This window comes from Myotis yumanensis, unplaced genomic scaffold (assembly GCF_028538775.1).
Source record: "Myotis yumanensis isolate MYYU_CA2020_CCGP unplaced genomic scaffold, mMyoYum1.0.hap1 SCAF_1, whole genome shotgun sequence".
In the NCBI taxonomy this organism is placed as follows: domain Eukaryota; kingdom Metazoa; phylum Chordata; class Mammalia; order Chiroptera; family Vespertilionidae; genus Myotis; species Myotis yumanensis.
The window spans coordinates 62,523,626-62,548,457 of NW_027223752.1; the positions used below are offsets into that span (position 1 = coordinate 62,523,626).

Consider the following 24,832-nt stretch of genomic DNA (forward strand, 5'->3'; position numbering starts at 1 on the left):
TGCTCTGATGCACCCCCTCCCATCCCCCACTAGGAAGCCTCTTGGGCAGGGCCAGATGGGGCTAGTTAGGCATCCTTCTAGGGTACAGAGTTTAAAGGGGCACAAAAATGTCTATAATTGTACTCGTTTACTAGGGCTAACTAATACATAGTACCACCAGCTGGGTAGCTTGAAACCACTGAAATGAATTCTCCCACAGTTCTGGAGTCTAGAAGTCCCAAATCAGGTTCCTTGCCCTGTCCTGGCTTCTGGGGACTCCCAGTTACCCTTGGTTCCAGTCTCTGCCTCTTTCTTCACATGACATTTCCCTGTGTGTCTGCTCTGTGTTTCTGTATCTCCAGATCTCCCTCTCCCAGATGCACAACAGTCAGTGGGTTTAGGGCCAACCCTAATCTAGTGTGACCTCATCTTAACCAATTACATCTCTAAGACCCTATTGCCAGAGTCACATTCTGAGGTTCTGGGTGGATATGAATTTTGAGGGATCCCTACCTACTGCAGTAATCAAGATTAATAATGTAATGCAACATTTTAAAAAATTGAAACGAATGTCAAAAACCCCATGATGAACAAAATATCAACATTTTACATAAAAACAGGATCTGTTCTTTCTATGCCATGGTGGTGTGTGCAGTTGACTCTTGCCAAGTCTTCTGACAGGACTTTCAGGATTGAGCGGTTCCTGGCCAAGACACAGAAGCAGAATGGCCTATTCCGCAATGGATTCCGATGGAAACTGGCAATAAAATCAGGTACAACTCCAAGAGGAGTCATTGGGGAAGAACCAAGCTGGGTCTATAAGGGATTGCACATGATGTAGCTCACCTGTTTATTATGTGTCCGGATTGCTTACAATTTACCACATCACTGAAAAGATCATTACTATCTGTACAGTTGGGCGTGTTTTATTGGGAAATTATTGAAGAATGATTTTCCTCTTTGTTAATACGTTTCTGCACTAGTAGGTTGGTTCAGTAATAAATATGTGAGGCCTTTAAAAAAGACAGATGTGACAGGACTGGGGTTAGGGTAAGGCAAGTGAGAGGGGCAGAGCTGGTTAGATTCTCTTTAAAATTCTGTATTTTGTTCATGGTGTTTTGTTTTTGTCTTGTTTTGCATGGAACTTGAGAAATACTACAATATTACTTATCTTGAACGCTGAGATTTTGGCACCTCTTAGATTTCTCACACAAAGTGAGTATCTCACTTGTCGCATCCTGGTCCTGGCCCTACTGTCGCAGTACATGGTGGCTGAGTTCCAAAGGTGAGTACCCCAGGGGGTGAGCCAGGTGGAAGCTGTATTACCGTTTCTTGCTTTCTGCTTTTATGACTAACATCCAAAGTCCCATCAAAGCCCTAGCTGGTTTGGCTCAATGGATAGAGTGTCGGCCTGAGAACTGAAGGGTCCCAGGTTCAATTCTGGCCAAGGGCACATGCCTGGGTTGCGGGCTTGATCCTCAGGAGGGGGCGTGCAGGAGGCAGCCAATCAATGATTCTCATCATTGATGTTTCTATCTCTCTCTCCCTCTCCCTTCCTCTCTAAAATCAATAAAATATATTTTTTTAAAAAAAGCCCCATCAAAATCCACCACATTCTGGTCATTTGAAGTAAGTCAGTGATGCAAGCCCATATTCACAGGGTGGGAGTTTGACACCTCTTGATGGTAGGAATAGCAAAGAATTTGCAGAGAGGTTTTAAATCCACCCCACACGTGTCTTTTCTGTAGTGCTCTCCTACATGCACTAATCTTTCCCCTGTGATTGGACTGCACCCCACTTCCTTCCTACTGCTGTTTAGTGCTGTCTGGGTGTGGTGCTTGTGGGAAGCCTACCTGGTTACAGAGGAAGAAAAGTGACATCAGAAAAAGGTTCTGAGTCACTATCGGGTCACGTTCCTAACTCAGGAACCTTCAGTCCCTTTGCTGTTTTTTGGCTATCAAGTTGAAACTCCTCTCGTGGCTTTAAAGAGCCTTCATTCTGACTCTCTCTTCCAAGGCAACATAGTTTTTTTTGTTTGTTTTTAAGGAAAAAAATTAATGTTTTAATATTGTTTAGTTATAATACGATTTTTTAAAATGGGGAAAATGTGTACCTACACAATAGCCTGTCACAGTAGTGAATAATAAAATTACAGTTTCTGTTTCAAGACTTATCTGTTACAAATTTGTCAGTGATTTTGTGACAATTGAATTTTTTAAAATATATTTTTATTGATTTCAGAGAGGAAAGGAGAGGGAGAGAGAATCATTGATTGGCTGCCTCCTGCACGCCACCCAGGGGGATTGAGCCTGCAACCCAGGCATGTGCCCTGACCAGGAATCAAACCCGTGACCTACTGGTTCATAGGTTGACGCTCAACCACTGAGCCACATCAGCTGGGCACAATTAAATTTTTAAATGCATATTCATTTTCAATATAGGTAGATTTGTCAATTTTCACTTATAATTTATCAAAGAATACTTCATTAATTTTAATTTCAAAAAAGTCTTATAAAGCACCAGATACTCATTATTAGGAAAAGTTATATATAAGGATACACTGATAGCAATTCATAAAATCTCATTTCACAATAAATGCCAGAAATTTCAACTCTTCCTTTCCTCCCAGATTAATTCTAGAAGTTTTCAGTGTCTGCAATGGGAAAAAAAAATTAAACACAATTAAAAACTAATCACATAGAATGGCAGAATTGAAGTCAAGTTCTATTTCTTCACTTTTATCGTTGTGCTGTTTACTGTTTAAACCCAGAAATGCATAGTCCTTCATGAAACTGCACCCAAAATGAGCTTGAATTATTCTGAACTGTTGTGAAACTACTCTTTAAGTAAACACATGTGACTGAATCCCTGGGTGTTGGGAGGTTGATTGTATCACCAGAGTTCCCAAAGTAACTTCAATGTGTTTGCAATTTTTATTTAAAGATAAATCGTATGTGCTAATTTGAATATTACACATATATTATTAAAACAACATTCAACTGTAATTGCAGCAAGTGTAAAAAGTTAAAGCAACAGAAGTTTTGTTTTGGGAAAGAACATTTTATCATTGATGGTATATGGAATTGCTGGCTACCTTTATTGAATGATCCCAAGGTAGGCCTCCCCCATCTGCCCTTTGTTTTTTGTCAATCCTCACCCAAGGATATTTTTTTCCTTTGACTTCTTAGAGAGAATGGAAGGGGGAGGGGAAGGGGAGAGAGACAGAGAGAGAGAGAGAGAGAGAGAGAGAGAGAGAGAGAGAAACATCGTTGTGAAAGAGACACATCGATTGGTTGCCTCCTGCATGTACCCCAACCAGGGCCAGGGATCAAACTGCAACCCAGGTATGTGCCCTTAACTGGGAATCGAACCCGCAACCCTTCAGTCTGTGGGCTGACGCTCTAACCACTGAGCAACTGGCCAGGGCTGATCGGCCCTGTTCTTGACACCCCACTGTTAGGAGACGGCTATTTTTATGAGCGTCTCATAGTTCTGGTGGTTTTGTGAGCTGAGGCACTGACTGCCTTTGCTGTAGACTATCTTTCCAAGAAGCAACATGGAACAGTTTTCTTTTTTCTTTCTCTCCACGCTTAGCGATGCTGGGGCCAATCACATTCCAGCTTTGCCTGCAGCCCCCTGTTAGGGGGCGCCACAGAAAGACTGGCTGGAAGCCTAGACAGGAAAGAAAAGATTGCTTCTTCCTGTTTGTTGGTGGGACCTTCTGGGGGCTTCCTGTTGCCTTGCAGGTCTCTGGGGGGCAGCACTCCTTGGCCCCACAGGGCAGTTCCTTCCACAGCAGCTCTCTGCAGCCTGCAGTGTTGCGACACCTGGAGGCCAGCTCTGCCCCGCTCCCCCAGAGACCCAGCGGCAGCTGGACACTTGCTGAGGTAAGGTTCCGTCCCGCAAGCTCAGTTTCGCAGTCCCACCTCTTCACTCCTCCCGGGACGGGTGGAAGGTGCTCTCTGAATTTGCTACTTCTGTGAGCCCTTAGCGTCTCCTTTTATACTTTTTGTAACGTTATTAACAACTTGAAACCTAATTATAATTTTTTAAGTTAACTTCGGTAGGCAACTGGTATGTTTCCTGTTGCCCAGCTAGGGCCTGAGGAAACAAATCCTCAGAGATGCTTTTTGGAGGTTGGTGTGGGTTTGCACGCAGGACTGGGCTCCTCAGCACTGGGGAGCAGATGCTGCTCATCGGGTTACCCCCTTGGTTGGGGCTCAGGCGGCTGCTCCCCTTGTGTGGCAGTGAGGGCTGTAAGTCTGCTGTGTGGGAGGAAACTTATAAGTGTCCCAGAAATGATCACAAGCTTAGATCTTCTTTATTTTTTTTTAGTTATTATTTATTTTTAATCCTCACCAGAGGACATGCTTAGAGACGGAGGGAGAGGGGGGTGCGGGGGGCAGGGGGGGAGACCTATGATGAAAGAGAAACCTCAATTGGCTGCCTCCTGCATGTCGCCCCCCTGGGGATCAAGCCAGCCACCCTGGTATGTGTCCTGACCTGGGAATCGAACCCGCAACTTCTCAGTGCATGGGACAACTCTCAACCAACTGAGCCACACTAGCTAGGGTGGGGTGGATACTTCTAAGTGCCCCAGGGCACGTACAGAAACAAAATCACAAGCTTAGGTCTTTTTAATTAATTGATTTATTTTTTAATGCTCACCTGAGGATATGCTTAGAGAGAGGGGAGAGAGAGAGAGAGAGAGAGAGAGAGAGAGAGAGAGAGAGACTTGAGAAACATCTACTGGTTGCCTTCCTACAAGCCCTGGCAGGGAATTGAACTGGCAACCTTTCGGTGTGCAGGATGACACTCGACCAACGGAGCCACATGGGCCAGGCACCACCTTAGGTCTTTTAAATGTTTAGCTCCAGTCATGGTCAGACAACCAGTGCGCTTTCGTGACTGCCCTGAAGGAATCTCATATTTACAGTCGGAGGGCTAAGGTCACTGAAAATCGAACAGCATTTAATCATGTGACTGCAGAATTACCACATCAACTGAATTCACAGCCTCGTCAGGTCTTTGTGTATCAGGGCATTTGGTGGAGAAGGAAACTATTCATGAGGAAATCTGGACTCAGATGAAGCTCAAAACCTCGATTTCCAGTCACAGCCTCCCTGTCCTGAGGAAACTGTCCTATTCTGTTTGCAAACACTGTGATAACATGACCCGGGCCAGTTTCCATTTTCGACTCATCCAGCTGACCCACTTTTTACCAGTGACCCACCACTAGGATCTCATCACTTAGCAAAGAAAGCACAAACTGACTAGAAATAGCTTATGCACCAAAAGAACTACAATATTTTGCTAATAAATACAGGCAGAGCCTGGGGAATATGTGTGGAAGTGGGTCTAATAATGAGATGAAGGACAGACTGGAACACTAGTTTGGGCCAAATTTACTGATCTGGGTGCACTTGTATATTCTGAGTTTGATGTATTAGCACATACAACAGGACATGGCTCTCTGCTTGGTTGGTTAAGGAAAGCAAACTCAATGGTAACCTCCATTTAATGAAGCTGAAATGTCCAAGCTTCCCTGGAATTATGTGAAGGGAACCCAAAGACTTAGGGAGATAGGATTGTTGGGGTACACATCTCATGTGACCTGCATACCACCCCTTACCTTCTCCAGCTACCTCCCTTGAGAGGCCAGCTAAAAATAACAAGCATTTAACATACCTCACAGTTTCTGAGGGTCAGGGCGGGCTAAGTAGGGTGGTGCTGGCTTGGGGTCTCTCAAGAGGCTGCAATCAAGACATTGGAGCCCTGACCGGTTTGGCTCAGTGGATAGAGCGTCGGCCTGCGGACTGAAGGGTCCCAGGTTCGATTCCGGTCAAGGGTATGTACCTTGGTTGCGGGCACATCCCCAGTGGGGGATGTGCAGGAGGCAGCTGATTGATGTTCCTCTCATCGATGTTTCAAACACTCTATTCCTCTCCCTTTCCCTTCCTCTCTATGAAAAATCAATAAAATATATATTTGTAAAAAGACATTGGATAATGCTGAGACTGCATTATCTGATGGCTTACCTGGGGCTGAAGGATCTGTTTCTAAGCCAGCTCCCCCGGCTCTTGGCAGGAGGTCTCAGTTTCTCACCACAGCCTCTCCATAGCAGCTTGAGTGCCTTTGCATCATGGCAGCTAGCTTTCTCTAAAGTCAGTGACCCAAAAGAGAAATCGAGGCAGAAAAGCCACAAGTTTGCCCTGGCTGGCGTGCTCAGTAGTTAGAGCATCAGCTTGCAAACCCAAGGATTCCTGGTCAGGGGTACATACCTGGGTTGCAGGTTCGATCCTGGCCCCAGATGGGGCATGTGCAGAAGGCAAAGCAGTCGATGTTTCTCTTTCTCCCCCTCCCATCATCCCTCTACTTTCTCTAAAAATCAATGGAAAAAAATATCCTCAGGTGAGGATTAACCCCCAAAAAAAGTAAAAAAAAAAAAATGAAAGCCATAAGTTCATGGCTTAGCCTTGGAAGTGAGGTTTTATTCTATTGATCACACAGACCAACCAGGACACAATGTTGGAGGGGACCACACAAGGGCAAGGATATCAGAGGCAGGAATTGAGAAGTATCTTGAAAGCTGACCGTCACAACAACTTTGCTTTCCACCAAATTTATCACCTTCCTTCTCCATAGATACTCTCCTCGGGCTTCTGAGGGCCAGGCTCAGGGAGCCCGTTTGAGGTTAGGTTTGTCGAGATTTGGTTTATGAATCTTGGGAATATGTTGAAGTGATAGGCTAAGAACCATCTGAGGAATTTTTCAGGGAAATTTCAACTGTGCATTTCTCTCCAACATGGAAGCTTCTAGCGGAACCATGGATCTGTTTGGAAACATAGATGATATTTCTTCCGAGAGTGATGATGACAGTCAACCACCTGTTCTAGGACAGCCTGTTGTAAGTACGGTCACTAATCTCAACTGGTCCCACTGCTCAAAGCGAAGGGAGAATTTCCAGAGGCCCTGACTTTCATGTGGAGAGAGCACAGGGAGAAGAACAGCAGCCTGAAACATCTGATGAATGGGTGACTTTCTTAGCTATGATGAGAATTTCTGGATATTATGGGGCATAAAAGGAACTGCTTAGAATGAGGTTGATGTCAAGCTTTAGAAGCTAGACTGTCAGGACTCAAAATTTAAAAACCTTTGATTTAAAAGTTATTCAAACCTGTGCCAATTGTAATAGTTACTTAGCTTTGAGGGATTGCGTAATTTCACACTTCTGTTGTTAAATATCTTATGCAAACTCGATATGTCAGCAAAATAGACTTTTTTTTTTCTGGTAACGCAGGCTACTAACTCTTGTGAATTTTGTGGTGGGGGTAGGAGAAGAGAGGATGAAACTTTAGGGAAAGGTCTGGAGGGGTTGCTGACTGCTTTAGCCCTAAACTGGTGTCTAATTGTACTTCTGGTCAAACCTGCGTCTGCCTGGTGCGAGAGGCGAGCTGGTTATTTCCAGTGTCACTTCAAGCTCTCACATCCTGGTTCTTCTCTAGCATGCACGGGGATTGCCTTGGGACCTGCAGGAGGAAGAGCCGATTTCTGACACCAGGATAGAAGTAGAAACTCCCTTCTTCAGATCTGATTTAGGAAAGGAATTGCACTTCGTTAAGCTACCCAAATTTCTCAGCATAGAACCCAAGTAAGAGAACTGATTCAAGTTTTCTTTTTCTCAAGATATTGAATGAAAACATGTAGAATGTAAATGTGTTTTCTTATTTATCATAAGTTGGCGAATCACAAAGATGGTAGATTTCTCATCTAATGAAAAAATAAGTTTATATGTTCTGTGGTAGAAAAATGATAGATTAATGGTGTGTGAGTTTTATGTTAACATGGAGTTTCTAATGTAAGTGAGTTTTTTTTAACCTTTTAAAAATATATATTTTTCTTGATTTCAGAGAGGAAGGGAGAGGGAGATAGAAACATCAATGATGACAGAGAATCGTCGATTGGCTGCCTCCTGCACACCCCCTACTGGCGATCGAGCCCACAACCCCGGGCATGTGTCCTTGACCAGAATCGAACCCAGGACCCTTCAGTCCATAGGCTGACGCTCTATCCACTGAGCTAAACTGGTTAGGGCTGATGTGAGTGAGATTTAATGCTAATAATTCTTACAATAGTTAGGCACTTTTCTTATAAATAAACAGATGCCCCAGCCAACAAAGGAATTTTTTATTAGTCTGTAAAGCTTAAAAATCAGAAAATGAGAGTGAGGAAGTTTGCTAGAGAAATTGCAAATGTACAATATGAAAGCCATCATGAATCTAGAAAAGAATGATTTGGGACAACAAAAGAGTATTAATTGGTATTAATCACAAAGGCGCACAAGTGCAAGCAGTTGAACATGACATTTCTTTTTTAAAAAACATTTTTATTGATTTCAAGGAGGAAGGGAGAGGGAAGAAAGATAGAAACAGCAATGATGAGAGAGAATCACTGATCGGCTGCCTCTTGCATGCCCCACACTGGGGATTGAGCCCACAACCCAGGCATGTACCCCGACTGGGAATCGAACCTTGATCTTCTGGTTCCTAGGAGATCACCCACTGAGCCACGCTGGCCAGGCAACATCACACTTTTCTTTGAAAATATCGAGAGATAGATCATGTGTCACCTGTAATTAGAAGACATTTTATCAAGCGAAGAAGCCTGAATTATTTAGTCGCGTTTGGATTTTATTTCATGTAATATATTTTTAAATCAAATTTCAAGAGAGTACAGTAATTTTTATATTTCCTTGAAGTTTTTACATGAAGTGATTCGCCTACTGGATTTTTAAAAACACATTGGTGCATGTTGTTAAGACTATAATTTGCAGTATTAATCATATTCATTACTAAATATGGCTAATCGACATTAAAAACAATTTTTAGACCTTTTGATCCTCAGTATTATGAAGATGAATTTGCAGCCGAGAAAGTGCTTGATGAGGAAGAGAGAACCAGGTTAAAAATAAAGGTAAAGTTCACTTTAATCCTTTCTTTTGGTAAGTTTTTCCTTTTTATAAAGTAAAATACAGGGATAATAACTTGAGACTTAAGCTTATGAAATGATCTTCCATATTTATTATTCAATCAATAAATAACAGTTTAGAACAAGGAATTAAATGCCTTTTCAGAATATTTTTAGGGGAGAAGGTACATCATCGTTTTTTAATCCCTGTAGAATTGTCACTTTTCTAATCTTTTATTTGTAGTTGTAATTTTTTGACAAAAGACAAAAATTCTTGAAAATTGTTGGCTACCTCTTTTGGGATAAAGATAATGTAGCGAGAGCCATGGAACTGCCTGCACATTTCACAGTGGACAGATCATAGCAACTTCCCACAATGGAACTATCTCAGGCCCTTTATGGGAATGCAGGCTGTGCACAAAAAGGGACCTCGTCATTAGGCAGTTCCTCTCGGGATGGCCAGGCACTACCATTGCTCTCACAGGGGTTTCCCATGCGCTTCTGCCAGGGGCTCCAGTAGTGGCTGTGAGCAGGATCCACTTTTTTGCTACTTTTGTGACTTGGAGTTTCCTACCATAAGGGGAGGGTAAACTTGAATTAAAAAATAGGACAAAGCACAAGTCTCAAGTTTTAATTTGTTAATTATTTAATGGTTTATTATTTTAAAATGTTATTTAATGGAATGTCCAGAGCTTTTGTTTGTTTGTTTGCTTTTTAAATATATTTTTATTGATTTCAGAGAAGAAGGGAGAGGGAGATAGAAACATCAATGATGAGAATCATTGATTGGTTGCCTCCTGCATACCCCCTACTGGAGATCGAACCCGCAACGCAGGCATGTGCTCTTGACCAGAATCGAAATCAAGACCCTTCAGTCTGCAAGCTGACGCTCTATCCACTGAGCCAAACCAGCCAGGGCCAGAGCTTTGTTGTCTTATTAGACTAGGGGGCACTTTTTTAGTCCTTCTTTCATTGGATTCGAGGCCCTTCAGGTGGCCCTGCAATAGGCAGATATGCCGGTTCTAACTGCCTACTCAGGTGGACCCGAAGCCTCACCCTGTCTCCCTTGAAGCTCTTGATGCACTGATAAGAACTCCTTCCTGCATCGCATTTAGCTTCTGCTTCCACTGCTATGAGCTGGGGCTCAGAAAAGATTTAAACAAAATGTGTGGTTAGTTTAACCAATATCTCTAGGTACTTGTAGCAGGAGGGTTGCAGTGTGGCCCAATCAGCTATTTTTTTGGAAGCCTATTCTATCACTACCTATGGATTCTTGGCACATGATCATAAGTCACTCAAGGAATAAAAAATATGCAGTGCCCTAGCCAGCTTGGCTCAGTGGATAGAGCATTGGCCTGCAGACTGAAGGATCCCAAGTTCAATTCTGGTCAAAGGCACATGCCTGGGTTGTGGGCTCAATTGATTCCTGGTCAAGGGCATGTATCTATCTCAGTTACAGGCTCCATCACAGCGCTGGTCATGGCACGTGCAGGAGGCAGCCAATCGATGTGTCTCTCTCGCATCTATGTTTCTCTCTGTCTCTCCCCCTCCTTTCCACTCTCTCTAAAAATCAATGGAAAAATATCCTCAGGTAAAGATTAACAAAAAAAAGAAAAGAAAAGAACATGCAGCTTGTCACACCGGGTGCCTAATGCCTTTGTGTTCCGAGCCAGGTAGAAAATACTATGCGATGGAGGGTACGCCGAGACACAGAAGGAAATGAGATTAAAGAAAGCAACACTCGGATGGTGAAGTGGTCAGATGGAAGGTGAGCGCAAATGCCTGAAGAGTGATAAAGCACCCAGAGGGCAGCCTGCAATGAGTGTGAAGTTTTCTGGGTAGGACCTTATTTTGGGGTCATCTCTCATTAAACCATGAACAAACTCTAGGCCTCTGGGAAAGCTGAGAAAAATAAGTTTGGTTGCGATCATGGTGCTGCACTGGTGGGAGACTTTATTATTATTATATATTTTTTAAAATATATTTTTATTGATTTCAGACAGGAAGGGAAAGGGAGAGAGAGATAGAAACATCAATGATGAGAGAGAATCATTGATCGGTTGCCTCCTGCATGCCCCCTCCTACTGGGAATTGAGCCTACAACCCAGGCATGTGCTCTTGACCGGAATCGAACCCGGGACCCTTCAGTCCACAGGCTGATCCTCTATCCACTGAGCAAAACTGGCTGGGGCTGATGGGAGACTTTAGCAATGGTCCCAGATGTGATCGAATTCATGGTGTCTACCTACTGTTAGCTCCATATGTGAGCTATGAGACATTATACATTGCTGTGTTTTGAAAAACTGATTTACTAATGAAGTGGTAGAGATTGGGAAGATGACAAAACAACTATATTTCGAGCTGAAAGGAGATGGGTTTTACCACCGTTTGCTTTGGAAGGAAGTAGGTTAGTTATTTACAGTATGTTCTGAGGAATCAGGATGAGGACAGGGCCCTGCAGTTCCACTGTGTTTTAAGTGAAGCGGTCAGGGTAGCACGGGAGCTGGAGGACTGGTTGACCAGCCGCCCTAACATCGCCTGCTTCTGGTTTGCAGCATGTCCCTGCACTTAGGCAGCGAAGTGTTTGATGTCTACAAAGCCCCACTGCAGGGCAACCACAGCCACCTGTTTGTGAGAGAGGATACCGGTCTGCAGGGACAAGCCATCTTTAAATCCAAGCTCACCTTCAGGTAACTATTCAGACTGATGCATTGTTATTATTTGCAATTAAAGAGCAACAAGGAAGAGAGAGGTTGTGCAAAAAGCCCAACTCAGCCCTAATTTCGAGGTACAGTTCACCAAGGACCATGGTCTGGTTCCTGTTCTATTTTTCACCTTTGCTGCAAGGTGCAGTTTCTTGGGGAGCCAGCTCATGCTCTCAGACCACCAGGAGACAGTGTGTAAACCAGAAGACCAGTGTATGAACTCACCTTGACCAGTGCACCTACAGAGGCCTGAAGACCTGTCTGTGCTGCTCTGCTGGTCAGCGTGTCCTTTCCCTTTACTGGAATTCACCCGGGAAGCTAACTGGTCATGAGTATGTTGGTGTGTGCATGCAGTCGAGGGAAGGGAAGAGCTAGATGGTGTGACAGGCTGCTGCCTGACCCCAAGCAGGCTCAATGCTGCACATTTGTGCTTTGGCCCTTTCCTGGGCGCGGCACGGTGGCTCCTTCTCACCGCTCCCCTCTGAAGGACACTTTAAAGACTGTAGCAGCATGCACAAGGCTTTTCTTAGGGGTCATGGAAAAGCTCTCAAATCAGATTGCTTAGTGTAAATCAGATGGTTGTTGCACCACTTCATAAATTAAAAAATTATTTAATTGTATATTTAAATGGGTGAATTTTATGGTAAGAATCATGTCGCGCAGAGACTTGATAAATCTGTTGCTCTGTTTATTTTATTTGTTTGTTTATTTATTTTTAGAGAGAGTGAAAGTGAGGGGGAGAGACAAAGTGAGAGAAACATCGATGTGAGAGAAACACATTGATTGGTTGCTTCTCGCACATGCCCTGACTAGGCCAGGGATCGGGCCTGCAACTGAGGTACGTGCCCTTAAATGGAATGGAATCTGAGACCCTTTAGTCCACCAGCTGACGTTCTATCAACTGAGTCAAACTGGCTAGGGCTGCTCTGGGTTTTTTAAAAATTTGTTTTATTTTATTATTATTGACAGTATTACAGATGTCCCCCATTCCACCCCACCCCTATTACCCCCTCTACCAGCTCCCACCTTGCCCCAGGCCTTCACCACACTGCTGTCTGTGTCCATGGGCTATGCACATCTACACTAATAAAAGAGAAACATGGTAATTAGCGTACGACCGCTACCCTTCCCATTGGCTAATCAGCATATCCTTATGCAAATCAACTGCCAACTAAGATGGCGGTTAACCAACAAAGATGGCGGCTAATTTGCATATGCCCAATGATGGGAGGCAAAAGGGGAAGGACTGAAGAATGGTGATCGGCAACCCAGGCAGCAGGCAAGAGCTAGGGGGTGGGCAAAGGCCGCCTTTCCCCACCCCCCAGCCGGTGATTGCCATTGGAAAGCCAGGCAGCAAACCTGACCCCAGGGGCCAGGGTTGCTGCCTGGCCTGCGAGGAGCGATCCCCATGGCGATGGAGGGTGGGAGGGCCCGGGCGCAGGCCAGGTGGCAACCCCGGACCCCACTGGGGCCGGGGTTGCCAGCTGGCCTGCGCCCAGGATCGCCATGGCATCAGAGGGCGGGAGGGCCCAGGCGCACACCCAACTGTGTGGTCTGAGTTTGCTGCTGCCTATAAACCGAGAAAAAGTTGTAAAATGAAGTACTAATCTCTAGGGTTTAGGTCAGACCAAGGAGTAGTGCCACTCAGCCAGAAGCTGGCTCATGGCTGGCCAATGCGGAGGTGGTGGCAGGAGCCTCTCCCACCTCCATGGCAGCACTAAGAATGTCTAACTAACAGTTTAGGCCCGATCCCTTGGGGGCCTAAGCCTTTAGTCAGACATCCCCCGAGGGCTCCCTGGCTACCAGAAGGATGTCTGACTGCAAGCTTAAGCCTGATCCCCCAGGGAGTGGGCCTAAGTCAACAGGTAGATATCCACCAAGGGGTCCTGGACTGCAAATGGGCACAGGCCGGGCTGAGGGACGCACCCCCCCACCCCCACCGAGTGCACAAATTTTGTGCACCGGGCCTCTAGTCTACACTAATAAAAGAGAAACATAGTAATTAGTGTACAACTGCTACCCTTCCCATTGGCTAATTAGCGAGATATGCAAATTAATCACCAGTCAAGATGGCAGTTAACTGTCAACAAAGATGGCGGTTAATTTGCATATGTAAGCACAATGCAGGGAGGCAAAATGGAAAGCACAGAAGAAGCCCCCTGGCACTCCCAGGGGGGAGTCAAGGGGGGGGGCAGGGCAAAGGCGGCCCCCAGGGCCACCTTTGCCCTGCCCTCCAGCCATGATCGGAGAATCCTGGCCTTTGCCGCACTGGCCAGTGATAGCAGGAAGTAGGGGTGGAGCCAGCAATGGGAGCTGGGCAGGGGTGGTGCCCGGGATCTTGGGGTGGCTGCAGCTGCTGCCGGGAGCCCACGATCAGGGAGCAGTTGCAGCTGGGTGGGGGGGCGGCTGCAGCTTGGGGGATCCTCTGCCTGGGCCTAACGCCTCCGCCAGAGGCAAAAGGCCCGGGAGGGGCGGCTGCAGCTGGGGTCCCCGCTGCCCGGGCCTCACGCCTCAGCCAGAGGCGTAAGGCCTGGGCAGGGGCGGAGCCCACGATCGGGGGGCGGCTGCAGCTGGGGGGGTCCCCTGCCCAGCCTAACGCCTTGGCCAGAGGCATAAGGCCCGGGCAGGGGCGGAGCCCACGATAGGGTGGCGGCTGCAGCTTGGGCTCCCTGCTGCCCCGGCCTAATGCTTCGGCCAAAGGCGTTAGGCCCGGGAAGGGGCGGAGCTCACGATCGGGGGCGGATGCAGCTGGGGGGGTCCCCTGCCTGGGTCTAATGCCTCGGCCAGAGGCGTTAGGCTGGGCAGGGGTGGCTGCAGCTGGGAGTCCCCACTGCCCGGGCCTCACGCCTCAGCCAGAGGAGTAAGGCCCAGGCAGGGGTGGAGCCCACGATCGCAGGCAGCTGCAACTGGGGGGGTCCCCTGCCCAGGCCTAACGCCTCGGCCAGAGGAGGTGTTAGGCCGGGACAGGGGCAGCTGCAGCTGGGGGTCCCCGCTGCCCGGGCCCAACACCTCGGCCAGAGGCGTAAGGCCCGGGCAGGGGTGGAGCCCATGATCTTGGGAGGCTGCAGCTGCGGGGGTCCCCTGCCCGGGCCTAATGCCTTGGCCAGAGGCATTAGGCCTGGGCAGGAGCAGTGCCAGGATCATGGGGAGCAGGGGCACAGTCGCTGATGGTGGGAGCTTGGGGTCCCCTCTCCAGGCCTAATGCCTTGACCACAGGCGTTAGGCCTGGGAAGGGGTGGAGCAGGAGGTCCCTTGGAGAGCTGTGGGTCCCCTGCCCAGGCCTAATGCCTGGGCGAGAGGCATTAGGGCGGAGCGGTCAATTGCAGGGAGCAGGGGCCGAGTTGACGATGGTGGGGAGCTGGGGGTCTCTTGCCCAGGCCTAATGCCTTGGCCAGAGGTGTTAGGCGTGAGCATGGGCAGAGCCAGCGATCGTGAGCAGGGGCGGCATGGGCGATCGTAGGGAGCTGGGGGTCCCCTGCCCACCCTGATCTGGGACACCCTTCAGGGCAAACCAGCTGGCTCCCACCCGTGCACCAGGCTTCTATCCTATATAATAAAAGGGTAATGTGCACATGCAATTTTTTTCCCCAAATATATCTTATTGATTTTTTACAGAGAGGAAGGGAGAGGGATAGAGAGTTAGAAACATCGATGAGAGCGAAACTTCGATCAGCTGCCTCCTGCACACCCCCTACTGGGGATGTGTACGCAACCAGAGTACATGCCCTTGACGAGAATTGAACCTGGGACCCTTCAGTCCGCAGGCCGATGCTCTATCCACTGAGCCAAACCCGTTAGGGCGGTAATGTGCAAATTGACCCTAACAGCAGAACGACTGGGAATGACTGGTCACTATGACACACACTGACCACCAGGGGGCAGATGCTCAATGCAGGAGCTGCCCCCTGGTAGTCAGTGCACTCCCACAGGGGGAGCTCTGCTCAGCCACAAGCCAGGCTGAAGGCATCACATTGGCGATGGTGGGAGCCTCTCCTGCCTCCTCAGCAGCTCTGTGGATGTTCAACTGCAGTTTTGGCCTGCTGGCAAGTGGACATCCCCCAAGGGATGTATCACTGCCAGCTTAGGCACAATCCCCTGGGGAGCAGGCCTAAGCCAGCAGGTGGACATCCCCAGAGGGGTCCCAGACTGCGAGAGGGCACAGGCTGAGCTGAGGGACCCCCGAGTGCACAAATTTTTGTGCACGGGGCCTCTAGTCTATATATATAAAAAGCCAGTGGCCATAACACCGTAACAACCAGAATGACCAGTCGCTATGACGCCCACTATGGACAGCAAATCGACCCGATCGGGGGGTGGGGCTGGAGGCCAACCTCCTGTGGCCCCTCACCCTGGCTGGCCCCGCCTGGACCACCTCCCCACCCCCACTGGGTTCCCACCACTTCAATTAGCCTGCAGCCCCTCCCCCGGCCGACCGTGCCCCTACCCCCCCCCCCCCATACCAATAGGGGGTGGGGCTGGCCAATCAACCTCCTGCAGCCCCTCCCCCTGGCCGACCCCATTCCTGATGGGCCCCTACCACCCTGATCAACCTATGGCCCCTCCCCCCAGCCAGCTCTACCCCTGATCAGTCCCCCCACTCTGATCAGGGGCAGGGCCAGCTGGCCAACTGCCCATAGCCCCTCCTCCAGGCCACTGGCCCCCGATTGGCCCTCCTACCCCATTCTGGGGTGAGGTCGGCCGGCCCACCACCCATAGCCCCTCCCCACAGCTGGCCCCACCCACGATCAGCCCCCACCACCCTGATCAGCTCACGGCCCCTCCCCCTAGCCAGCTCTACCCTGATCAGCCCCCCCACACCAATCAGGGGTGGGGCTGGCTGCCCAACCTCCCATGGCCCCTCCCCTGGCCCCATTTGGGGGCAGGCTGGCCGGCCAACCTCTTGCCATCTCCTCCTCCTGACAGGTCCGGCCCTAATCCGCCGATTGGGGCTGGGCTGGCCAGACCCCACCTGTGCACGAATTCGTGCACTGGGCCTCTAGTATGCATATAAGTTCTTTGGTTAATATGTCAGTCTGTTCCATGAGTCATACCTCCAGACCTATTTTGTTCATCAGTTTACCCTGTGCTCTGTTTTATTTTTTTTATTATTATTTTTTAAATTAAATCTTTATTGTTCAGATTATTACAGTTGTTCCTCTTTTCCCCCCCATAGCTCCCCTCCACCCGGTTCCCATCCGACCCTCTGCTCTTACCCCTCCCCACTGTCCTCATCCATAGGTGTACGATTTTTATCCAGCCTCTTCCTGCACCCCCCTCACCCCTTTCCCCCCTGAGAATAATCAGTCCACTCCCTTTCTATGCCCCTGATTCTATTATATTCACCAGTTTATTCTGTTTACCAGAGTATTTATTCACTTGATTTTTAGATTCACTTGTTGATAGATGTGTATTTGTTGTTCATAATTTGTATCTTTACCTTTTTCTTCTCCTTCCTCTTCTTAAAGGATACCTTTCAGCATTTCATATAATACTGGTTTGGTGGTGATGAACTTCTTTAGCTTTTTCTTATCTGTGAAGCTCTTTATCTGACCTTCAATTCTGAATGATAGCTTTGCTGGGTAAAGTAATCTTGGTTGTATGTTCTTGCTATTCATCACTTTGAATATTTCTTGCCACTCCCTTCTGGCCTGCATAGTTTCTGTTGAGAAATCAGCTGACAGTCATAGGGTTACTCCCTTGTAGGTTAACTGACTGTTTTTCTCTTGCTGCTTTTAGGATTATCTCTTTGTCTTTTGCTCTTGGCATTTTAATTATGATGTGTCTCTTTGGATTCTTTTTGTTTGGGGTTCTCTGAGCTTTCTGGACTTGTAAGTCTATTTCTTTCACCAGGTAGGGGAAGTTTTCTGTCATTATTTCTTCAAATAGGTTTTCAATATCTTGCTCTCTCTCTTCTTCTGGCACCCCTATAATTCGGATGTTGGTACACTTGAAGTTGTCCCAGAGGCTCCTTACACTATCTTCATATTTTGGGGTTCTTTTTTCTTTTTGTTTTTCCGGTTGGGTGTTTTTTGCTTCTTAGTATTTCAAATCTTTGACTTGATTCTTGCGATCCTCTAGTCTGCTGTTGGAACTCTGTATAATATTCTTTAATTCAGTCAGTGTATGCTTAATTTCTAGTTGGTCCTTTTTCATAACCTCGAGGGTCTCACTAGATTTCTTGAGGGTCTCTCTAAATTTATCGGCAGTTTCTAGAAAATTTTTGAAAAATCTTATAACTGTGGTTTTGAACTCTATATCCAGTAGTTTGCTTTCCTCCATTTCTGTCATTTGTGACCTGTTTCTTTGTCTCCACATTTTTTATGCTTCCCTGTGTTGAAAGAGTGGCTTTCTGTGCTAAGTATCCTATAAGGCCCAGTGGCTCAGCCTCCCCAATTACCTGAGGTGGACACTCTTGGTGCACCCCTTTGTGGGCTTTGTGTACAGTCTTGTTGTAGTTAAGCCTTGATTATTGTAGGTATCACTGGGAGGAATTGACCTCCAGGCCAATTGGCTGTGAGAATCAGCTGTGTCTACAGTGGGAGAACTTCTGTGCTGGAGACACCCTTCTGGGGCAAGACTTGCTTCAGTGGGGCTTTGGTGCTCACTGAGTCTGCCCCTTGAGTGTGTCCCTTATGGATCTGAGGAGTTGTAATCTGGAATGGTCCCACTCTGACCACTGGGTACACTGGCTCTTGGATCTCTAAGGAGGTGCTAATTTAGCCTCTGCCTGAGGCTACCCAGGAGGAGCTATGGAGAGATCTGCAGATTCCTCTTCTTTGTTTGGGGTTTGGAGGTGCCCAGATGAGGCCCAGCTGTGAAGCAATGCAAGCTGCTGTGGGGCCTTGGGCCTTCTTTTGGATGTTCTGGGTCTCTCTGACCCAGCTGCAGTTTGTTAAGTAATTTTAGATTGCAAAGGGCCAGGCCATTCATATGCAAAAGGCTGTGCACAGCTTGGGTGGGGTGGGGTCTCAGGGAATCAACAGGGTGGAGCAAACAGCTATGGCTGATCCTCAGTCCTTCCCTAAGAGGCCCCGCCTCTCAGTGTCCCCTGGTAATCGATGCAAGCACCTCTGAGAGAAAGCCGCCTTCGAGTTCTGCCCGCTGCCAGACAGTCCAGTTTCTCCCTGTATGAGTCTGGGTCCCCAGAGACTCGCCCGGAACTGGAGTTCAGAGCAGTCGGGAGCTTATGATTCCCTCCCGATTGAAAAAGACAACCGTGTCCTCAGTTGCCAGCCCTTTCCACGTGCGCCTCCGTACCTCTGTACTTTACTTCCGCACCTCCTCTGAGTCTCCGTGTGCTTTTCTCTTTCCTTCTAGTTGTAGAATTTCCACTCAGCCAGCCTTCCTGTGGTTCTGGATGATGTCCGTTTTGTCTTTTAGTTGTATTTTTGAAGTGGTTGTGCGAGGCAGCAATTTCCGGTGTTTACCTATGCCGCCATCTTGGTTTCCCCCCTGTGCTGTTTTAAAGACTGTGATGGCTGGCTCTTAGATCATGCGTTTCGCGTCTGACCATGTGAGTTTGAAGAGGAGTCTAGATCTCACAAATGTTTGGTTTCCTCATCTATAAAATGGAAACATCTACCTCACAGGGATATTGTATCAGTTAAGTCAAATAATACATAAAATCATGTCGTGCAGACCTGGCACACTAACTGTGGCTCAGATCCAACCCCCTAATGGTCTCCTCTGGAGTGGCACCCTGAAGGACAGGGTTCTGTGTGTGTTTTCCACCGTGCCCACGCTGCACGCTGGGACAGTACTTCACTGTCCATCACAGTTTCATTCCTCCCATCCCTTCTCTCACAGCCACGCTCTCCTTCCAGGCTCCCTCCTAATGCACTTAAACCCACTCTCCTTTAGCCAGGGTGCAGGGCCTCCTGTCCCACGTGGCCCCCTGAGCAGTCATGAGGCCCCAGACCACTGTGACCCTTCTCCTTGTTTTGACCTTCCTTCCGATTTTACTCAGATGGAGGGACTCATCTTTAGTTCTGAAACTGTGCCTTCTGGTCTTTGTGCCTCCCTCGAAGAACTGAGCTTCCCTTCCCTTCTCTTCTAGGATTGTGGTTGGGGTTTTCTTTATAAAAGCCCTCACCCTGCCACGGCCTCTCCTCCTCCACTCCACTCCCACTTCACCCCATCCGGCTCTTCAGGGGTTGGGGTGGAGGGAGGCAGTCCTCAGGAGCCAGAGAATGAGGGGGGGCAGGAGCACCAGGGCCGGGGCCCTGCTCCTGCTCTGCTCAAGGCCGGTGGTCATTGTCCACAGCAGTTTGTGCACTATGATTGCCTCCAATGTTCTTAGTAAACAGGCATTTTTGTTCCTTTCCTGCAGACCTCACTCTATGGACTATGCCACCCATAAGAAGATGACCCTGCCACTTGCTGACAGATGCTCAAAGACGCAGAAGATTAGGATCTTACCAATAGCTGGCTGTGATCCCGAGTGCAAGCGCACCGAGATGATTAAGGTGTGTTGGCTGCACTTTATCCTGGGACTTGAGGGTGTTAAGAGTTGTGCTTTTCAGAATATTAATTCGCCACTTCTTATTGCCACAGGCAGTTTACCTCCTGTGGTTATCAGGGAGCCAGCTTAACCTCCTAAACGTGTGGTTAACCACAGTAATGTCAACAGCCATGGGTGAGATAGAGCAAACCAGACACTCGGGTGCTCTCCCTCCAATCTGTGAGGTTTCAGATGAAAACGTAATTTTTAAAAAAAATGTAGCCTTTGAGAGATATCACAAAATTGTGTTAGCCAGATAAGAAGTGATATAGGAAGGTCAAAGGACATTCCTGACTCATTCGATACTGGCCCTGCTTTGTGAACCCCAACATGTGGGATGTCAGGCAGATGAAGGGGATGAAGGCTCTACTTTGGGGCTCAGGGACCGGCCCCTGCCTGCACGTTCTCACCCTGTCGTCGGGAGCTGAGGGGCCCAGACAGGAATATCTGGGCTCTGTGGTGCTTTGGTGGAGGCTGGGCCAGTCAGGTGTCTGTCTCTTGGGAACAGAAATGGCCTCCCTCAGGCATCGCTGGGCATGATGACATGGCTCAGCTGGTCGCTGCTCTCTGGGCTCTGACTGGCAGCACAGGGGACGTGGCGGCTCCCAAGGCTGTGCCTGTGCCGGTTCTGATCGGACGGACGGTGTGAGGGGCCGTCTGCCTCTTCACCCTGGTGTGGCCTTCACGCCTTAGAACTGAACAGGAGATCGCTGTGTGTGGTAACAGGTGTGGTTTGGAGAGATCTGTACTCTGAAGTCACGGGGAACACATAAAGTAGGTTCCAATGAGCACAAAAGTTGTTCATTTTTAAGTTCACTGGTTTATTGGCTTCTTTACAGAAAGAGAAACAACGCTTGAGGGCTTCTACTCGCCGAGGGACAGTCCGTCTTCGGGGGAAGCAGAACCGGCAGGGCCCGAGTGCCCCCTGCCAAGAGTCCAGCAGTGACAGCGAGGAGGAGGAAGGTGAGTAATTCAAAACCAGTCCCAGGGGAACTCGGAGGTGAGTCGGTGTGGAGGTAACATTTCATCTGAGCCACGGTGCCTGCTTTTGCTCTGGTGGGCTCTTATTCCCTAGCCTGCTGTTACTTAGAGAGCGGTACAGAGGTCTCTTATTATTATTTTAATAATTCTTTATTATTGAAAATATTTCATACGTCCACCTTTTCCCCCATTGACCCCGTCCAGCCCGCCCCTGGCCCCCATCCCAGGCCTTCAGTACCCTATTGTCTGTGTCTGTGGGTTATTTTTGTTGTTATTAGGACCACTTTCCCATAGAAAAGCTAAGCTGGGCAGCTAACGCAAAATAAAGTAAATCAATTAAATAATTCTGTCCTATGGAGGAAAATGTGTGATAGGCAGTTTGCTTGCTTGTATAATTAAGGACCCAATACTTAAACTTGGCAGTTTTTAAAAAATGTGTGCTGTAAGCCTCGTGGGTATTTAAAAGTGATTAGACAATTTTTCTGAGAACAGACCTTCTCAAATCTAAGTTATTTCTGACAGTCATACAGGGGTGGGCAAAAGTAGGCTGACAGGGATTTGGATGGAGGAGGACCTGCAGGTTATGGCTATCACAGTGGCTTCGTTACCGCAGCACAGCGGCACGGGCCCTTCGGCCCATCTCACAGGTGCTCCCACTGCCGGCCCTCGTTATTTACACGCTGTGGTCTCCTTGCGAAACTCAAGCACATGTTGGCGCGGAGTTCTTTCCTACCTTTGCCCACCTGTTTATACCTCTCATCACAACTTTAAAAAAACTGTTGGCTCCTCAAGGGAAAACGCACAGTGGGCAGTGACAGTTTTCAGAAGAAAAATTCAGGAGTAAATGGATCTCATCTGGGAGGGTCAGTCTCATGTCTCCAGTTCCTTTGCTTTCAGAGGAACAGGCCAGAACCTATTCGTCAGACAGTGATGAAGGATCAGAAGAAGAAAAGCCTCAAGGATTACCGAGAGCAAAGCAACTCACCAGTGATGAGGTAAAAGCAAACACATTCCATTCGAAAGGGTTTGCCCTGTACCCAGGAGCCAGCTTCTAAAGAGGAGCTTGTAGCCTAGGCACACAACAGGTGCCCACACACGTGGCTGGGCCTCAGTACCAGGACTGGGAGGGAGTTGCCCTGGTGAGGGAGAGTGTTGGCTTGGAGGGGACGCCGGCCAGGGCGGGCCTGCCACGGAGACGCAGAGGCCCGTGAGGAAGGCGCAGGCCCTTGGGCACCAAGTCTTGTCTGGAGAGCTCAGAACAGTTCAGTGTGGGAGAGCAAGGGGTCTACCATGTCCCCTGTGGTCACTGGGTGTCTTTCTTATTTGGGTATAATGGGAGTGGAGCATTATTTCATTTCCATGTTATTAAAATGTTTTTCCTTTAATTATTTCCTTTTCCATGTATAGGATCCTAAGTGCAAAGATATTTTACGTCTCAACTATACAAGTGAATCGCTATGTTAGTGCCCATAAGCCATGTTCATTCCTTCAGTGTTTGCCGAACACTTAACATGCTCCACTCTGTGTTCTGGAGATCGAGATGGGAGTAAATGTCGCAGTAACAGGGATGTTCAACTGAACGTGGGTCACTTGTCTAAGTGAAGCATTCATTTTCACTCATTCATATATAAATATATATTTCAAATTTTAAAAGCACAGAAAACACCAGTAGTCCTTTAAAAAATCAGCGGGCCGAAACTGGTTTGGCTCAGTGGATGAAGCTTCGGCCTGCGGACTGAGGGGTCCCAGGTCCGATTCCGGTCAAGGGCATGTACCTTGGTTGCGGGCACATCCCCAGTAGGGGGTGTGCAGGAGGCAGCTGATAGATGTTTCTCTCTCATCGATGTTTCTAACTCTCTATTCCTCTCCCTTCCTCTCTGTAAAATATCAATATATTAAAAAAAAATCAGCGAGCTTTAAAGTGCTGAATTTTAGAGAGTAAAGTATAAGGAAGCGGACAAATGCATCTCAAGTATAATATTGTAGAAATCCTGGTCGGTGAAGCGAGGAGTGCCCCTCTGGCTCTGACCCCCATTCAGGGGAAGCGCGGTTTCCATTGCCTGACCTGCCAGACAGGTCACCAGTGGGGGGTTGAGTTCTCATGTGAAGGCTGGCTCCTCAGTCAGCTCCGGACTACTTTCGACAAAATTGCCAGGAACGTGTTTGGTACTGAATTTTACCTCTTGTCTCTCATATTTTCTAGGTGAACCCTACAGAAGTAGGAAAGCAGGGGAAGAGAAAGAAGATGACAGATGCATAAAACCTGCTCTCGTTGTCTGTATTGTTTTCAACAGTTGTTGTGTTTTTTTTACATTTTTTTTTTATTGATTTCAGAGAGGAAGGGAGAGGGAGAGATAGAAAACATCAATGATAAGAGAGAATCCTTGATTGGCTGCCTCCTGCACGCTCCCTACTGGGGATCGAGTCCACAACCCAGGCATGTGCCCTTGACCGGAATCGAACCCGGGACTCTTCAGTCCGCAGGCCAACACTCTATCCACTGAGCCAAACCTGCTAGGGCTCAACAGTTTGTTTTAAAACAATGATGAAATGTTTTGTTTGATGAACTGAGTTATTTTTATATAATCCTAGTTGTGAATAAAATGTTCAGAAGCAAGTCTGTGACTTTAGAAAATCCAGTTTGTGTTTGCTCTGGATCTTAGGTTTTCTTGTCTTCCTGCCCTTCTGCCTCACCCCATCCCTGGTGGGGCCCAGACGTAAGCTTGGGTTTAGCTCCAGTACTGCCCCCCCCCCCCCCCCCCCCCACTCCCCGGATGTCCTCTGTTCTGCCAGCTGGGTCAGGCCCTTCTGTGTCCTGTGTTAACTTTCCATTGACCACATAGCCCCGAGACCTTGGAAGAGTAGGTACAGCATGGAGGGACACTGGGTGCTATATGGGCCCTACAATTCTAAGCCTCAGAACAAGTTGAAGGACAGGGCTGTTATTCCCATTTTACAGATGTGGAAGCTGAGGCTTAAAGAACTTAAGACTGCTGTCCAAAGCTTTTTCTTCCCAAGTAAAGGAAAATCAGCATTTTTGAGACAAGAGTCAGGATTTTCTATGCACAACCACAATACTGAGCAGATGTATTAGTGATTTTATGGAGAAACTAGAGGCCTGATGCATGAAATTCATGCAAAGGGCTGGGCCCGTGCAGCTGCGGCGGTTTGCCTTGACCCTCACAGCTGCAACTGGAAGGATGTCCAGTCTAATGAACATATTACGCTTTTATTATTATAGATAGAAGAGCATGGGAAACAAAACACCAGATTCAACTTCTAACTTTGTGGTTGGTGTAGCTGGAAGGTAGTAGGTACCTAATAAGTATTTACTGAATGAACAAACCATCGGTAATATCTTGGGCAAGTTACTTCTCTGAAGTCAGTTTCCTCAACTCAGGGGTACTTGGACTTGACCATGTAAATAGTTAATGTTTTAATGTGTATATTTCTCTGCCTTTGAGAATTGAGTACTAATTAGAAACATTTTTAAAAATGTTTGTTAAATAGAAAAGGTCCAAGAAAAATGGCCCATTATCTCATCATGCAGAAAACCTGGATTCATATATTTCCCTCCCTTTTACACTTTTAGATGGACACTGAGCTGTGTCTGTGGCCACTGTCCCTGTCCTCCCCCGTCCCACCTCCCCTACTCCTTCCATTATGCCTGCCTCCACATGTTCCAGTGTGTGCATCTTGG

At 47.7% G+C, this 24,832-nt stretch overlaps 1 protein-coding gene and 1 pseudogene across 1 annotated transcript; both read left to right on the forward strand.

Moving 5' to 3' along the window:
- Nucleotides 1-612: 612 nt before the first annotated feature.
- LOC139003088 (large ribosomal subunit protein eL39-like) lies at nucleotides 613-872 on the forward strand (annotated as a pseudogene).
- A 5,279-nt stretch (nucleotides 873-6,151) lies between these two features.
- Nucleotides 6,152-23,733, forward strand: LOC139003091 (RNA polymerase-associated protein LEO1-like). Its single transcript, XM_070404547.1, has 9 exons — nucleotides 6,152-6,886; nucleotides 7,485-7,630; nucleotides 8,868-8,952; nucleotides 10,620-10,714; nucleotides 11,502-11,636; nucleotides 19,981-20,116; nucleotides 20,991-21,114; nucleotides 22,030-22,127; nucleotides 23,336-23,733. The coding sequence occupies exons 1-9, from the start codon at nucleotides 6,785-6,787 to the stop codon at nucleotides 23,390-23,392; spliced, it is 978 nt and encodes a 325-aa protein (XP_070260648.1). The 5' UTR covers nucleotides 6,152-6,784; the 3' UTR covers nucleotides 23,393-23,733.
- Nucleotides 23,734-24,832: the final 1,099 nt, after the last annotated feature.